The 17,981-nt window shown below is 41.3% G+C and overlaps 1 protein-coding gene across 9 annotated transcripts in view; it reads right to left on the bottom strand.

Annotated features, from left to right (window-relative positions):
• The window catches only part of TMEM266 (transmembrane protein 266), a 129,463-nt gene that overhangs the window by 56,580 nt on the left and 54,902 nt on the right, over positions 1-17,981 (bottom strand). For 6 of the 9 annotated variants that reach the window (XM_065558381.1, XM_065558380.1, XM_065558386.1 and 3 more), the window contains one exon: positions 6,111-6,265. The exons of the other annotated variants lie outside the window; for them this stretch is intronic. In XM_065558381.1, coding sequence (XP_065414453.1) covers positions 6,111-6,265 — 155 coding nt within the window. The remainder of the gene's footprint in view (positions 1-6,110; positions 6,266-17,981) is intronic. 9 annotated transcript variants of the gene reach the window in all.

The following is a 17,981-nucleotide window of genomic DNA, read 5'->3' as shown; positions in this document are numbered from 1 at the left end:
CCTTTGTGGTAAGCCACCTGCAGATAGGAGGCTGCAAGTCACTCCAGTAGTGAAACATGCAGTTGGAGCCTCTGAAAAACAAAGCTAGGAGTTGGAATAGGCAGTGTGAGACTAGGCTACTCCAAGACAATCTGAGAAAGGAAAAATACTCCGTAGGAAGGGGCTTTTGTGCCACTCTCCTCTCAGCCACTTCTTCTTGGTGATTGTGGAGACCCTCCATTCCCTTTCTCTAGTAGTGGCTTTGGAGGCAGTGGGTCTTGAACCCTAGCCCATTGGGCTCCTAGGTGCTAATAAGTTCCAACCCACCAACCAGTGATCTGCTAACTGCTGTCAGAATAGAAGCTGAACTCTGACAGAAGTCTCCTATCCTGGTATCTAATTGGTGGAATGCTGGGGGTCCTGACTGGTCCTCAGTTTCTATTTAAACTAATGGCAGGAACAGGAAATTGTCCACGCGACTCGGTTTCTCTTGCTTAGGACTGCATCTTCTGCAATACCAACTCCTACTGCCTGATCTCCTGGTAACCTGACCCTGCCTCCTGACTCCCAGGTTGCCCTCTGACCTCCTGGTATCTGACCCAGCCTGACTTCTGTTCTGACGACTAGGTCAGACCACCCACGTCCTGCTTGGGATGGAGATCAATCACAATTCTATCAAAAGATGTCAGCCCAGTTTGAAGCCCTATAGGAAAAAAGGAACACAGGAATGACACTGCAGGTCAGATTCTGCATCTGTCCTATGTGTGGAGCTGCTACAGAATGAAATCTTTGGTGCGCAATACCCTGTATTGTCATTGTTCCAGGATATAGGGGCACAAGTCCCATTGGTTTTACTAGGAGATGAGACTAAATTCTGTGCAACTGAAAACTTAATAGTAAAATTCTATAAACTAACAAAAAGAATTACTCATTATTTCTTTAAATAATTTTTTAAATATTTTTATTTATTCTGGAAGACCAATAATTGTTTGGACCAAGTTTTTCAAGAACAGATGCATAAACTTAGATTCCTTTATCCATATTAGGCACCTAAGTAAGTGGCCTGATTTTCGGAAGTGATCGCTTATTCAGGTGTCTAACTATGAATATATTAGCCTCAGCTTTCACAGAAGAACTCTGCCCCACTCACAGTTAGTTTGATTCTACAAAACAAAATGGACACCTGCATTGAGACCAGTATTAGAAATACCTTGAAGAACTAATGTACCTTTTAACAATATTTGATCCCTGCACATGAATCCAATTGAAGTGGATTAGAAAAATGTGAAATATCATCTGACATCAAACCACCTAATAAAGATGAATTGCTAGCAGGAGAATACACATACTATGAACACATTTAACTCTAAACTGTATTAACAAATGTACAGACCCCATTGATAAAATGCTGACAATGGAGGTTCAAAAATAAAGAAAAATGTATTACAGGAATGACAACATTTCATACAATATGTTTCAGTAAGCATATAGCTGTCAAACTGCCAAGTTTGTCTTTGTGTTACCCCACTGAGGACTACTGTATTACCACGCCAGAAAGATTCAGGCCTGGGTTGTCTATAAAGGCGTTAATGTACCTTTGAGACATGGAGGACTTTCTGGAAAAGTTCAGCTGCAAGGCTATCTGCACATGGTGGGTGTCCAGGATGAGGAGAGCTTTGTTCACATAGCAAAGCAGAACACTGAAAGGACGTGTTCAGTACTTGTATCAAAGTTCATATTCCTGCAGTCTCATAAAAAAACACGAAGGAGACAAAAAATTCTCCCCCCAAACCCTGTGTGCTGCCCAGGTCCTAGGAGCTTGTCTACAAAGGATCAAAACTGCTTGAGAAGATAGGTTGAGTTACCGCACAACGGAAAAATGTTTTGGGCATCTTTGTGTGCATGAAGATGCCAGGTTGTAGCAGAATAATGGGAGGGGAGGGGGATTAGGATTCAAGGAATAACATCAATTTAGTTGCCACTGATATTCCTTAAGATATGGTAATAGGGGGTCAGTAGAAATTGCCATGTATGGTATCACTGAATTTCAGCAGATACACAATTACTGATTAATAAAAAAGAAATAAGCAGACAATACCACAATTTCACCGACACACTGCCTAAACAATAGGGCAAGGCTGGGAAATAGGGGGGAATCCATTTATGGGGAGACATTCTAATAGCAATCCATTGACATGCAGTCCTCAAACTGCCCCCTAGTGTGCAAGCGAGGTATAACATATGGGAATTTGGGGTGGGGAGAAATGGATTTCTCATATTGCAATATGTGCAGCAAAGACTGCTGGATATACTGCAGGATGGCGACACAATTAAAGTGCCCGAGTGGTATCAACAGTAAACAGTTTAAAATAACCTTCCAGGCAAGAAGTTCCTGAACAAGAGCTGAATCAATGTCCCATAAACCGAGTCGACATTCCACCACTCTCAATTGCCTTCTCTTCCTTAAAGACATCCAACTGAACATACAGACTTCCTCACACTGAACTGTAGAAACAACATTATTGTTTCAGAAACAATATGAGAACACTACATTGTCCAAACGAGTGGGACAGAGTCACAGGCTACTATTTGTGTGAATCTGGCTTGTTGTAGAAGTGCAGCCTTACCTCTGAATTTCTTGGATTTGTAAACTTTTTAAAAAAAATTAACATTCTTAAAGAAAAGAAGAAAAATCAAACAAACAAAAAAACTAGACAAAGGCTACGACTTTACTCTTTTTTTTGGGTAGGTTTTCAGTACTTGCAGCTCCCACTGTACTCAAAAGGGAGACGGGGGGCTGGAACAATTTTTATAGTTGTGGTGCTAAGAGCCATTGAACTAAACTGTAAACCCTGTATATAACTGAAACCACTTCAAGCCAGGGGGTGCAGCCGCAGCCTCAGCACCCCTAATTCCAGTACCTATGAAAGGAACTGTAGAAATTAAGCACCTCTAAAAATCATTAAAAATCATTTTCAAACATGCTGCAATTCTCTTCTGGGCTGTCATACTGTTGTTTTAACACTGTGAAATGATCAAACCTTTACAACAAATAAGGCCAAACAAATTCCCACTAAGGCATGGTTTCATCTTTATATTCATGTTCATTGTACAGCTATACAAGTACTTACATATGCCCAGATCCAGTAAGCAGATACACGCAGGTGGATTCTTGCACCTGTGTGGAGCCCCACTGATTTCAATAGGACTTCACGCAGGTATACAGATGTGCCTATATGTATCCAATCACAGGAAAAGGGCAGTAGTAAGTCACTCCCACCACTATAGGAAGTGGTTTGGCAAAGAGATGGAGGTGCATGGTCTAGAGATGACGAGGAGTCAAAAACTAAAGAATTCTAATCATGGCTCTGCTAATGAACCACTTCTCTCAGACCCTGGACAAGTGACTTAATCTACCTTCATTTCTCCATCCACAAAATAGGGATAACAATACTTCTGTACATTACTGGGGTAATAAGAGATTATTTAGTTAATGTACATAGAGTTTGTCATATAAAATATGCTTCATGCTAAATTCACTCAAGGTCTATTAATTTCTCATTTGGATAATCTGCACTTTTGCAGATACAATTTCCATTGATGACAACAAGGAGTTGTGCCCACTGAACAAGTGCAGAGTGCAACTGAAATCGGCACTAAGAATCTGAGAGGAGAATTTTGCCCTGGGATTTTAGCAATCATAGAAGCCTGATTTTTTGTACAATATTTTTGCACATGTAATTCAAAACCATTAAAAACACTCATTAAAAAACAGATTTCCTTGGTGACTGCAGTCTATAATGTGGATTAATGGCTTTTATTAGAAACAAAATTGGCAGTGATGTACCATAACATATCCTTAATACACTTGTATATGTTGCTTTCATATACTACAGGGAATCATTATATGCTACAATTACATTTTTAAAAAACATAATTGCACACTAATGGCTTTTGAAAGATTAAGTTAAAAGTACAGTCTTCGTTTCACAGAACTATAGTATTTATGTTAACTCCTCCCATATATTCCATAAGTGGTTAAAGAACAAAACTGAAGGAATTTAATGTAACAAAAGCTACATGAAATAATGAGAAGCGTGGTGTGTTGACGATTTAGTCTCAATGCAATGCATTGCCATGCAGCAGTCTGTTACGCCCAGGGCCAGCAAGAGTAGAGAGTAGTGCAGAGACAAAATGGTCAGCCTAGTACCATCTGTTTGCCTGGCACAAACCTCTCTGGCTGATGTGTAGGGTAGAGGTTGGTGGGCTCTGAAGGATGTAACATGCAGTACTCCTCAGAGAGGAGTATTGATGGGGGAGCAAATGGTAAAGAATGCAGGCAATCCCTCCAAAATAGTGTTAGAAGTCTAAGACAAACCCACAAAAGCAAATAAATCCAATGTTTAGGATTCAACCATTAGCTTTACTAGCAGTGGCAACTTTAGGCATATGCACCTCACCTATCAAAGTGCCATCACTGAATTTGTCTGTGATCCTCTCTTAGTTCAGCTCTAAAGATTGAATCTCATAACCAATAACCCGCAATACTTAGAAGACTGCATTCTGGTGCTGCCTTCTGACTTCCCTGTTCACAGAGGAGTTTGGTTAGCAAGGACAGCAGAGCCTCACAAATAGCTGATGGGGTTGTCTGAGGCTGGAAGGGGTGTTTTCATATGTGTTTGAGGTGTGCAGATAGAGAGGTATAAGGGGACCAGATCAAATACAGGTAGGGTGTAGGAGAAGGCCCAGTCAGCATTCCTTCTTACAGAGCTTATAAAATAAAATAACAACTCAGGCTGCTCCTAACTAGTGTCTCCCTTAATATTACCTTTACAGTAGGGGTTCTCAACCTTTTTCTTTCTGAGCTCCTCCCCCCCACCCCAAACATGTTATAAAAACTCCATGGCCCACCTGTGTCACAATAACTGGTTTCTGCCAAGACCGGCGTTAAAGGATAGCAAGCAGAGCAATTGCCCAGAGTCCCATGCAACAGAGGGCACCGTGAAGCTAAGTTGCTCAGGCTTCTGCTTCAGCCCCAGGTGGCGGGTCTCAGGGCCCCATGCTTCAGCCCCATGCAGTGGGACTTTGGCTTTCTGCCCTAGGCCCCAACAAGTGTAACACTGGCGGAGCCCCGGAAACCTGCTCCCGGCCCCCCAGGGGCCCTGGACCCCTGGTTGAGAATCACTGCTTTACAGCATTCCATTATACTACATAAACTGGGATGAAATCCTGAAACCATTGAAGTCAAATAGCAAAGCTCAAGAATTTCACCCTAGAGTTCCTTAATCTTTAACAGTAAATTTTTTTGCCATTGTGGATGTGTTTAAACCCCTTATTGTTATTTCTATATATTTCTACGTAATTTCTTTTTTAAAGGGCACCTTTAATATTTAGCCCAGGAAAACTTGTTGCTGGTGCTTACATTCAGATGAGTTTTGTCTGACTAAGCAAAAAAGAATGGAGGGAGAGAACAGTGAAAGAACAGCTCAACCAGAAAGCAAAGCAACACAATTAAAAATTGCCTGTACCATGGAACCTGTGTAGAGTGAACCTGGATATAACAAAACTTCACTTGTGTTGTTGTTATTTGTCTTACAATATGTTAGTGAAGTAGAAGGAAAGCCTTAATAGTTTCAATGCATTGCCAGATACAAATTGCAATTTCAGTTCCAACAAATCTCTGTTTATAGGGACAAATTACTAAAGGAGAGAGCACCAACTGCACCAGCAAAATCCATGCACACCTATTTGCATACATACATGTGAATGGACAACTGGGTAACTATCACAGAAGTGACCTTTTGACTGCACAAATGCCCTGTTTTCTGGTGTATGCAAATTGGATAAGGTTATCATAATGGGAGTGTGCAGTTTTTGCAGGTAAACAAGGTGTGGGCACATTTTTGCAGGTGAATTCTACCTGCATCCTCTAAAAATCTGTCCCCTAACGAATTTGCTCTGTGGGGAAGGGGAGGACTTCACTATACCAGGGTTCCACTGTATTAACAGTACAGTAAAGGTCATTATCTAACTTTTAAACTACTTACATGACCAACCCCACTCCCCCAAGCAAGTTAAATCTAAACATCATTTATCTTCGATCAAATTTTTTAAAAAAGCCTGCTACTCACACTGGAGAAGCTTTATATCTATTAGGAGTTCCAGAGTCAGGAGAATCACCACCAACACTACACAGGCTACCAGGAAACTGTTGAGACTTGCACTGAGCAAAAATACCTGCCACACAGCTGCTCGTCTCCCACAGCACGGCTTTAGCCAGTTAGATCTAAGGAAATAAAACAAGGGGGGCGGGGAGGGCAGAAGAGAGAGAAAGAGAAAGGAAGAGAGGGTAAAGAGTAATGGACTCTAAATGACAGAAGTTCTGCTAGAATAGATGTGACCATCAGTAAAGTTAAAAGATTTTACAAATACTATTTACCTTTATTAATTTCTCTGTTAAATGCAGCCTTGCCTCTTATCTAATTTTCTGAATTAGTATAGAGTTGGATGCTAGTTACATATATCGACTGAAATGACCTGAATGTAATGGGCATCCTTAATTGCACCTGTACTATGGAGGAAGTTCTTCCTTGTCTAGAGGACTCAACAAGACCCTCTATTCTAGTCAAATTTTTATACCAGGCCCATCACCATTGTATCTGAGTGCTTTGCAACAATGCATTAAGCAATATGACTAACATCTGTCATGTGTGGTCCCTTCCTCAATCCCCAAGAAGAAAAAAATTCTTGTATGTTTGTTTTGATGTGTGTGCTATGTGCTTTTATTTGTGAAGGCAAAGACCCACTCTTTGTAGTTAGATTGGAAAATGATGAAGTTGGTGGTAGTTCCTCTGGAAGTGAGTATTATGGTCTTCGACCACTACACCACTTAATCTTTGTGATGACTTGGGAGGGAAAGTTGCCAAAGCAGGCATGCAGTCGTGCTTCAACCTACCCTGTGCACCAGAGCCAGTGTCTATGATGTTACAAAAGGTGGCAGTGGGTGCTTGGAGAAGGGAAGGGTGGCAAGGTCAGTGATCAAGTGGATGCAGTGGAGGCATAATTCATATGGGATTCAAACACCTGAAAAAAAACCCCACCATCATATCAACATCACACAGCCTTCCCTGATGTATCCATAAGCCACATCTTCAAAAATGAGACAAGGGAATGTCTCAATGCTACGTAAGCATCACTCAGGGACTTAGAGCTCTCAGGAGTCTCTTCAGAACAGAGCGTTTCAGTGAAATGCTCCTTCCCCCAGTGGATTGATTAACTAACCCTAAAAGACCTCCTGTGCAGACACTTTAAACTTGAAAGATCTGGCAAGGTTTACAGTACATAGACCTATCCTTAGTTCAAATGCATCAAGACTCTGGAGTAAACGTCTGAAATCACCTGATATTGCTTCTCTGTCTCACACATGCTGACTGAAAAAATGTGAAACAAAACACTACTACATGAACTGTAAAAGACTGGGAGTTCTAGATTTTTAAACTATTATTAAAACAAAAAAACTAAAACACCAAAAGGAGAGGGGAAAAAAAAGAAAAATTAAAGGCACACAGGTGGTTGGGAAAAAGGGGTGCTGCTAACCTTCTGCCCAGTTTTAAGGTGAGACAGTGACAGGCTCCTAAAGGAGTTGCATTCAGTCCTACTTTGCTGGTGGCTCAAACATAAGGCCGCTGGGAAGAAACAGGGTTTTGAGGTAAAACAAGGGGGAAAATCCTCCCTGCTGTCTGGGGCACACAGAAAAATTGCAATTTGGTCAACAGGGAAAAAAGTATCTCATAGATGGAAGCTGATGTATTCCCTTATCTTCTAGATCCCAGTCCAGTGCTCAAAACTGCTCCCAGACCTTAAGAAGAGCTCAAAAGCGTGTCTGTCTCACCAACAGAAGTTGGTCCAATAAAATATATTACCTCACCCACTCTGTCTCTCTAATATCCTCGGACCAATGTGTCTACAACAACACTGCAAACTTCCGCGCTAGTTCGGTCTATAGAACTTGGCTTTGAAAGCACTACCAATGCCACAAGCTATAAAGAACATCACTGAAAAGTGAAGCAAAAGTTGATCTTTTTCAGAATTTTTGCTCTTTTTGTGGGAAAATTGAAAAAATACTCTGACGTTCTTCTATCCAAGGAACTTAAGCTGCTTCACAAACATAAATAAGCTAAGCCTCACTCTCAAGATCCCTGGTAAGCCAGCTTGGTACATTTGTACCCTTTAACCAGGGCCAGCTCTGGCTTTTTTGCCGCCCCAAGCAAAAAAAACCCCAAAAAACAAAAAAGAACCCGTGTGGGCGGCCGGAGCCAGGGTGCAGGGGGACTCCCTGCGCTGCAGACGTGCCCCGGGCAGCGGAGTGTGCGCCCCGGATAGCGGGGGGGAGGGAGCGGAGGGAGAGAGAGAGAGAAGGGGGGCAGCCAGGGCTTCCTTCAGCGGGGCGCTTGCCACGCGGCCCCTCCCGCTGCGCCGCCTACCGGGAGGGCTCCGCGCTGTCCGGTCGGTGGGCAGGGAATGATGCGGGCTGTGCTGCCGGGCTTACTGCAGACCTGGCACCGGCTGGGGCAGATGGAGTGCACAGCCCGCTCCCAGCAGGGCGCTCCCCTCCTCCGCGCTGCTGCCCCCTACAGGGCGGCCGGAACGGCGAACTAAAAAGAAAAAAAACCCTGCAGGGTGGCTGGAGCGGCAAAGCAAAAAAACTCAAAAACCTGCAGGGCGGCCGGAGTGGCGAAGCAAAAAACAAAAAGGATTGGGCAGAATGCCACCCCAAGCACGAGCCTGCTCAGCTGGTGCCTGGAGCTGGCCCTGCTCTTAACAGGCAGGAAAACGGAGGCACACAGAGAGCTGTGGCAGAGCAGGGAACAGAACCTCTAACTCCTGCTTCCTGTTTACATATTTTAACCACTATACTTAAGTGCTAATCCTCCAAACTGTCTGGGGACAGACCTTTATGTGGACTGAGACCTTTTGCCATTAGATTTATTGGTAGGGGTTTTTTTTAATTAATTTCAGAACAGGTTAATTCTTCATTATGGCTGTTATTTTAGTTTTGAATCATTTTCTGATCACTCTCCTGGTGGTTATATTTAATGAATAGCCGTATTTATTTTCCTAATGCTTCTCTCTTGTTCTTACACCTTTTTTCTCTTCTATTTTACCAATACTTCGCTCTTCCTTTTCCTTAGCTTAACTCTTTCCTTTTCCCCTTTTCCTATTCTCAGTGTGATCAGTAGAGGGCCTAGCTACATACTTTAAAAATCTCAATATTCTCAAGACTTCTAAGAACACTGAACATACATACGCTTAAATAGACTGCATTACTTAGCATATACTACACACTGGCACTATAATGATTAACATTATTATTTCATTGTTTAAGTTAGTAACTACTTAAAGAACTGATAACGCATGAAAAATAAAGTTCGCCTCTCTAGCTCTGCACTGGCAGTCTCTGCACGTAGCAATTTTTCATTCTGTACAAAAACTATGCAACGAAAGTATCGGATTATAGTTTGGAAAGCATTGTTCTTAAAGGTGAACTGCAAAGCATTAGAATGCTTAAGATTCTTTATAATTAACAGACTATGAATCTTTATCTCAAAATTACAAACACATTTTAAAATTAAAAACTGGAAAACTACCTGCTCTTTCACTTATTATGCTCTCATGTATAATCTGTCATCTGAGGATTTCAAGGAATTTTACACCATTAGTTGTCATTCTCACTTCACATATACAGAAATTATGCAGAGAGGTTCAGCTATTTGCCCAAACTCACACAGCAAGTCATCTGCTCTGACCACTAGACACAGGCATAGCAAGCCTGGGGTGAGGAGTCTGTGTTTCCACCACAATAACTGAAGACATCGCAAACTCTGAAATCCAAAGCAAGGGGGGAAATGGAACTTTGAACTCAGGACTGACCGTGTGAGTGAAGATGGGACAGTTTTCCTAACATTTTATTTTAAATGTGAATTTATTTTTAATACTTAGCCTCACAACACCCATATGAGGTAAAACAAATTAATGTTCATTAAGCATATTGGAATCTTTTCGTGGAAGTCAATACACAAGTGCACAGTTTTATTATGGGGTGTTTGAAATCTATATTGATAGAAATGATCAGGAATTTTTTAAAAAGACATTTTCAACATGGCTTTTTACAAAAGCCAATCTATTACTAGCATAGTTTAATGCACTAATACACAGGTTTTAAAAAAGATGTTCAACACTGAAGATAATTGGGGAAAAAATTACCACATTTCTTTGGTAATGAGCAACCATAATCACTTCATTCAACTACTAACATCCGTCACTGTTTCTGTTTCCTTGTCTTGCAAAACAAACCAACCAACCAAACATTCATGGTGTAGTAACCAGCCTTTTTGGCTAATTAGTAAGCATTCACCTCCCTCAAAATGATTTGCAGGCTAAAATTGGGCAACAGGTTATATCTAGGGATGGACACAAATGCAGATTAGCAATTAGCCAACAGAAGGCATGACCCGGACCAGGAAGTGATAGTTAGATTGGAAAGTGATGAAGCAAATATGGGTAGCAGCCTAGACCTGGCTGAGGGAAGCGAGGCAGCAGAGCCTGGCAGGAGCTTGCAAGTAGCACCTCAAAGACCTGAGGAACTCTGAGAGACACGTACAGCCTTGTACCCTCCAACTGGATTGCTCCTTAGAGGCTTAGCTAAGAATAACTTCATGAATTATTTCTTTAAATAAGTTTTAATACTGAGGGGATTTGCAACCTTTCTTTTCTGACAGCTCTGGTATAAAGTTTCCTTCTTTAGTATTACAGGTGTGCGAGTGTGCAAATGGGAACCTATCAAAAGGTGAAATATGTAGGGTAAGGCATATGAAGAACCAACTGCGCTTGCTTCTGAGCTTGTACCATACTGTGCACACTACCAAGTATTCAAGTTGCACTTACACTGGCCTTTTCCCTGAAATTCCCACCATTACTACCACTGGTGCAGCTCCACTAGTGTAATTACTAGCTACGCACAGCAGGTCTTCATGGCATCTTGGTTAAGACACGGGCAGTCACTGCATTACCTGTATTAGTGCTTCCACTGGTTTAGCTATACCAGTGGGAGTAGTGGTGGGAAATATTAGGGAGAAAGGCTAATGTAGATCAGGCTGAAAGGGTCTTGTGCACCATGACACATACAGAAACAACCTACCAGAGGTAAGAACGTTCACATGAAGATTTTGAATGATCTGTGTCAGAAAAGAATCAGAAAGACATTTTGAAATCATGGAACATGTTTGTAACATACTGACTGAGCAGTGCAACATTTTATATGTTTTGCAATAAAGAGCCAGTTATCCCACAGAATTTAGAGTGCCGAATGCTCAAAGTGGAAAAGAGGGAGAACATTTTCTGCTGCAATGCAGGTCTTAGATTTGGACCAGAGCACACAGAGTAACAATGATGTAGTACTGCACAAGAGAACAAATCATCATTACAGTCTCCTTCAGTACATTTCGCTGTTCAGCTTTTGTTCCATCTTTCTGGCCCCAGTTCATGTCTGGCAGTTATGCATATGTTTAAAAAAAAAAACCAAAAAACCAACCAAACATCACTTTTGTAAATAGAGAGAGAGCTTGCTCACTGCATGATACAGTTCAGCCTTAAAAGCTCTCCATCTCATCTCCCTCCTTGGGGCTGAGTAATTCATCATGGATCAGTCTGATATCTTCATGGACCTCTATGAGTTGAACAGAGTAATTAAGAGGAGTGATGTAGGATAGTAAAAGCCCTTACAGTATCAAGTGGCAAACCAAGGAAGAAAGTCAGAAACTTAACCCCATTTTAGTTAATCCCCCTCTAAGTCTTGCAGCAAACAATTAAAATACTAGATAGAAATCAAAATAAAAATTCAAAGATTTGGAAAAAAACAGAAATAATGAAGAATCTAGCACCATCTGATGCAAACATAGAAGCCAGACTAAACTGTCTGAAGGAGCAAAATTAGCACATTCTTGGTGTTTTACAAATAAAATAAGAAATGAGATCACAAAAACCAAAATGAAAATGAAGAGGCAATGTAAAATGCCAGAAAGAACAGAATGTTTACAGCTTTTACAAGACAACAGGAACAAGGATGAAAAATAAATCTAGAATAAGAATACTGACCACGTCAAGAAAACTAATAAAAAGCAACAGCAACACAAAGAATAATGAAGGAAAACACCCCACAACATTCCATGGTAGTAACAGAAGTAGTTTGGGTTGAAGCATTGTATTGACATGCAGCACTGCACAGCTGCTGTGCAAAATCTTCCATGAAATATCACTACTATAGCTCTGATCTTGTAAAGACTTATGCACATAGTTAATATTTACATAGTTAACACATACATGTAAAGTTATGCATGTGCATAAATCCTTGTAGGATTAGGTTCCAGTTATTTCTTCAATTAACACAATACCTGTAATCTTGTGAATAATGTGCTGCTTTCTGTATCTCACAAACTTAACCAAAAGCTTTATAGATTCTAAAAAGATATGAAGAATGCTATGCAGAGATAGTCAGTATGCAATTTTATATCTTGGAAAAATAAAACATTCCTTTACCCCCAAACATCACTTCTTTATTACAAAGCAGAAATAACTAACAGATCTCTAAAAGCACAGAAATGTTCACAGTAACAGGAAGAGTTGGAGTTACCTTGCATGGCCCACCATAAGATAGAGAACAAGAAATTTGAAGAACTGTAGGAGAGGAATTCATTCAAGATAAGAGAAACATGAGGGACCTATTTTATACAACTACAGGTTATGCCACATTGTGTCAGGGTTATATCAGCTCATCACAATAGTACTGGTGAACAACGTCCTGGTGAAATCCTGGCCCCAAAGTGAAGTCAATGGTGAAGCTCCCAAACTTTACTGGAGCCAGTATTTCACCTCGACTTTATTATTCTAATTTTATTAAAGTGATTTTACTGTGGTTCATCTGCAAACAGTGGAATCAGGTCATTGTGGAATAAAACAAGCCATGCTGTAGAGCAGTGTCTTCCAAACTTGGGATGCCGCTTGTGTAGGGAAAGCCCCTGGCAGGCCGGGCCAGTTTGTTTACCTGCCACGTCCGCAGGTCCGGCCGATCGTGGCTCCCACTGGCCGCGGTTCGCTGCTCCAGGCCAATGGGAGCTGCGGGAAGCGGCACGGGCTGAGGGACGTACTGACCGCCGCTTCCCGCAGCTCCCATTGGCCTGGAGCAGTGAACCGCGGCCAGTGGGAGCCGCGATCAGCCGAACCTGCCAACCCGGCAGGGGCTTTCCCTACACAAGCGGCGTCCCAAGTTTGGGAAACACTGCTGTAGAGTCTATTATTACAGTGTAGACTATGAAAAGAACTTTGATGAATCAGAAAGAGAAGCAATTTTGAAAATATCCAAAGGCTGAGAGATTCAGGTGCAAGAATCCTGAATCACATCTACATAAATATGCACTGGCATTTCATCTGGAGAAGGGGAGTGAAGCAGCACAAAGATGTAATCCAGCCTTAATTCTATACTTCACGTCTGGAGAAGACTGCCAAGAACATTGCACAAGAAGAAATCATTAAAATAAACACAGAAAAGTTTTTTTAAAAAGTCTATCCAAACAGCTTTGTTTACAGAAAATTTTAGAAGGGTTATTGTAAATACAAGGACTTGTTGTTTGGCCTTAGGCTAGTGACTATCTTAAGTCACCAAGGGACTGATCCTGCACCATTAAAGTCGATGGAAGTTTTACTATTGAGTTCACTGAGAGCTGCCAGTGCTCAGCATCTCTGAAATTCATACTTCAGGGCCATGATTCTGCTCCCACTGAATAAAATGACCTAAACTCACTACCTAAAAATTACAGCACCAAAAATCAAATGTCACTTTTGAAAATTTGACTTTTAAATTCTGTACCTCAGTTTCCCTATTTGTAAAATGTAGATAATGATACTTCCATCCCTTTCTCACAGGAAGATTGAATGCATTAATTACTGTTTGTAAAATGATTTGAAAATTAAAAGCATGAAGGTTTATTATTCTCCCATGTTTAACTTCCTAATATTGTTGACAAGTCTTTGACCATTTTTAACGTCCCCAGCTGTTCCAAATTCCAGCCCACAATGTTCCTATTTCGCTGCTCTCTCTTCTCTGTTCCTCCTCTTATCCTACTTCCCATCATTTTTTCTTAAATAATTTTCTATAGTTTATTTTACTCTCTACATAAGCAAATGTAAGTAGATTTAAAATGTGGCTCAGTACAGAAGCAACAAACTAAGACAAATAGTTAAAAAAAATCATACAGGGATATCCACCAGATAAAACACATAACCAGCACAAGATATGGACCAGACAATTTTTTTTTTCATATTTAGGGACACTGTCCATTACTTAAATTAAACACACACACCCCCAATCCACCCCCCCCCCACACACCAAAAACAAAACCCAAAACATTTTCACTTTTGGCTAAGTTTTTTAATTTATTATGAGATTTAAAAAATACTGATCTAGTATTTTTTCAATGTGTTTGTTTATTTGTGCATTTAATATTTTCTGTCTATAGTCAATTTCACTCTTTCCCATCAATTTCCCATTAGTTGTGTGGATCTTTTACATGGCAGTGGGGAGAGAAAATATTTTTATAAAATAGAAAATACCAACATAAACCATAAAAATTAGGAGCGGCACCTGAAGCTACTTTTAACTCATTTTTAAACACTCACTAGATTTCTGGTTAACAATTTCCCTTACAATAACACTTCTACTTTGGCGTCCACTCTCTCCAATATCATGAACAACTCCCAATAGCCTTAATGAGAACATCACAGTAACACTGAGGGTTGAATAGAACCTTTTGGTTATTTTGTACTCACCCTCTGACAAGTGCATTATCTGATCTGTGGCAGACACACATTTTTCTATACTTCATTGTGCTAAGGTCCATGGATCTGTTACAATAGGATTTTCAATGCGGTGTTCCTCCAGGGTCAGGAACAGGCTTATCTTTTTAGGTACGGACATTCCAAATGAGGCATATTATATATCCTCCATCTTCCCCTGCACTCTATAGTGTGGAGAAGCCTTCTGACAAAAAATGGCATTGGTTAAAGACCAGATAACCAATATGTTAAATTTTGGTGAGTTTATGTATTGATGGTCATCTGACCACCTAGCAAATCTTAATACAGGGGATATAACTTCTCTGGCCTAAGGCTGTCAGTAGTCCTAAGGACTAGACTTTGATGCTTAACAGAAGAAAGAATATTTTTTCACTTTACTTCTAGGAATCAATAGTAGGACAGCTTGAAGACTACTTGTCTGAATTAGAAGCACAGAACTAGCTCTGTCTCATCTGAGAAAACTCCCAACTTCAATACTTGTCTGACGGGATATAGTAGCTATAGGCAGTATATTTTAACGGATATGAAGTATTATGAGACTTTCAGGAGTTTAATCTATAAGGGTTGTTGCCCTAAGGAAGCACTTAATGTTGAGATTCACACAAAACTTCCTTTACTTGAGCATGCTGCTAACACTTTGACCTTCTTGCATGGACACTCTTTATACACTTGCATTAAGGCCTCCTGAAGACTCTCAAGGCTATGTTTCACTTGTTTAACATAGTAATTAAACTACAGACTTTGCAACAGCCTGTAGGGTAAGTTCCAGGGCAGCTGCAGACCTCCTAAGCCAGGGGTTCTCAAAACTGGGGGTTGTAACCCTTCAGGGGGTTGCAAGGTTATTACATGGGGGGGTTGCAAGCTGTCAGCCTCCACCTCAAACCCCGCTTCACCTGCAGCATTTATAATAGTGTTAAATATATAAAAATGTGTTTTTAATTTATAAGGGGGGGTCGCATTAAGAGGCTTGCTGGGCAAAAGGGGTCATCAATACAAAAGTTTGAGAACCACTGTCCTAAGCATAGTTTCACAATACTCTGTACTCTGCCTAAAAGTCTATCCTCCACTTCTTTTGGTTTGTTTGTTTGTTGTTAATATATTTTTATTATTTGATCCCCTAACTCTGATTCAGACAGCAGGCCTTCCCCCCAAAAAAGGAAGAATTCCCTCTTGTGTGTGTGTGTATGTGCAGGCATGCCCAGAGGGGTCTGCACAAGTCTCTGGCCTGGTTCTTTTTGCATAGATCTGCCACACTGAACTCTGTGAAGGTGAGCAGGGAAAACACCACTAAGTTTAATTAATTACCCGTTGGGAATTTGTCTCCATAATCCTGCTTCAGATGGGAGAGAGAAACTGGGCTCAGAGACTGCTCCAAAAATAGTTCAAGTGGCTAGCAATCTCCCTGTTTTCAAAGAGGCTGGGACATGTTGTATCCTCTACCCAACATGGGCCCCTTTTGGGTCTCTCAGGAAGGTACAGGCCTGAGGTTCAAAGATGGGCTTTCACAGAAGCTCTACCCCTCTCTACCGCATCGGAAGTAGATCGGCCATATGGTTGCGTGTTTTCCCTGGAGATGGCAGCCTGGGAATCCCAGGACGCCTGTTATAGAGGTGGGGTGGCAGCTGGAAGAGGGAGATAGCCCCAAAGACATCTTGCTGCAGTCTGTGATGTTGGCAGAGTCTGTGCTGTGTCCATCTACAGCCTGCGGGGAGATAAAGGGAGGGAGGGAGGTGACTGACCTTCACAGCTGGGAGCATGGTTGCTGGTGTGGATTATTGGGATTTATGTGTAATCTACCATCTGGCACACTGCCTCTCTGAAGTCATTCCCATCGTGGAGATAGGGGTGGAGGAGCTGCTTTCCCCTGGAGCCGGCTATTCCAATCCTACCAAGTTTCTTTCCTGCCTGGGGAAGGGTGGACTGAGGTGACCCTGCCCAGTTTGGGCTGTGAGGAGGAAGCTGTGCTCTGCCCATAGAACAGCCGAGCTCCCTCAAAAAACAGTAGGTAAGAAGGTGAAGCAGACCACACAGACCTTTCCCTTTGCCTCTGACTTTTTTCAGCCTAACTCACTCCCTGAAACCTGCAGGAGCACCAACCGCTGCAAATGCCTCCAAAGGGGAAGCACAGTTGAGGGGGCAATCTCCCCACAAGGCAAATGAAGTCCTGTGACACCGCTGGGAATTAGACAGACACATTTTTCAACCAATCTGTTAGTCAGAAATTTGAAATAAAGTCTGGAATTTTCCACAGAAAAGCTTCATAGCAGGGAGGCCTGGCTGAGCCACTGGCCACTGCGGAGGCAGATAAATCCGGGGGGAATTTCAGAGAGAGGGGCATTCCCCTGCTCTCTGTGACTGACAGGTCTGTTTCTGCACCCAGGATGCAAGCAGGTTGAAGTACCCATTGTAACGGATCTTTGGACCTTGAAGAATGGATCTTCAGATGGTAAAATCTGCAGCTACTAGGGCTGAATACTTGCACTAACCTTGTTTTATATTTATCCAATAGCAGTATAGCCTCAGGCTTACACCTGCATACTCAAATTAATTATAAAGTGCCTCTTCAGACACATGTGGCATTGCATCATATTTATATAATCTAACTGAAATTTATTTCCCCTTGTTTGGAATTTCTGAAGATATCTCATGAAGTCCAATTTGGAAAAAAAACTAGTTGCAAGAACTTTCCCCTCATTCTGCTTCCTGACTGCAGCATGGAATACCTGCTGAGTGCAGATCAAGGATGTCTCATCTTTGCTGATTTCTAAGAGTAGATTAAAACATATCTAATTGTCAACAATTTGAAGCTTATATAAACCTTTTTATACGTCTTCATCTTGAAATCTCAGATTGATTTACTGTGAAGTGTTTTTAGATAAATCATGCAGTAAAAGTAACTATATACATTTGGTATGATATAAACTGAAATAGTAATGAACAGTAGCTATATAATCCAATGTTGGGCAATTGGTCTCCTTATCAAAGGTGATGCTACTTTTATATAGCTTCACACACTAAGGGAGACAGCTTTCCAAATGAGTCACTGTGCAGTCAGTTATCAGAGGGGTAGCTGTATTAGTCTGTATCCATAAAAA

Source organism: Chrysemys picta, chromosome 10 (assembly GCF_011386835.1).
Source record: "Chrysemys picta bellii isolate R12L10 chromosome 10, ASM1138683v2, whole genome shotgun sequence".
In the NCBI taxonomy this organism is placed as follows: domain Eukaryota; kingdom Metazoa; phylum Chordata; order Testudines; family Emydidae; genus Chrysemys; species Chrysemys picta.
Note: the sequence above shows the minus strand (reverse complement) of the source record. Positions and strands in the feature narration are given on the sequence as shown.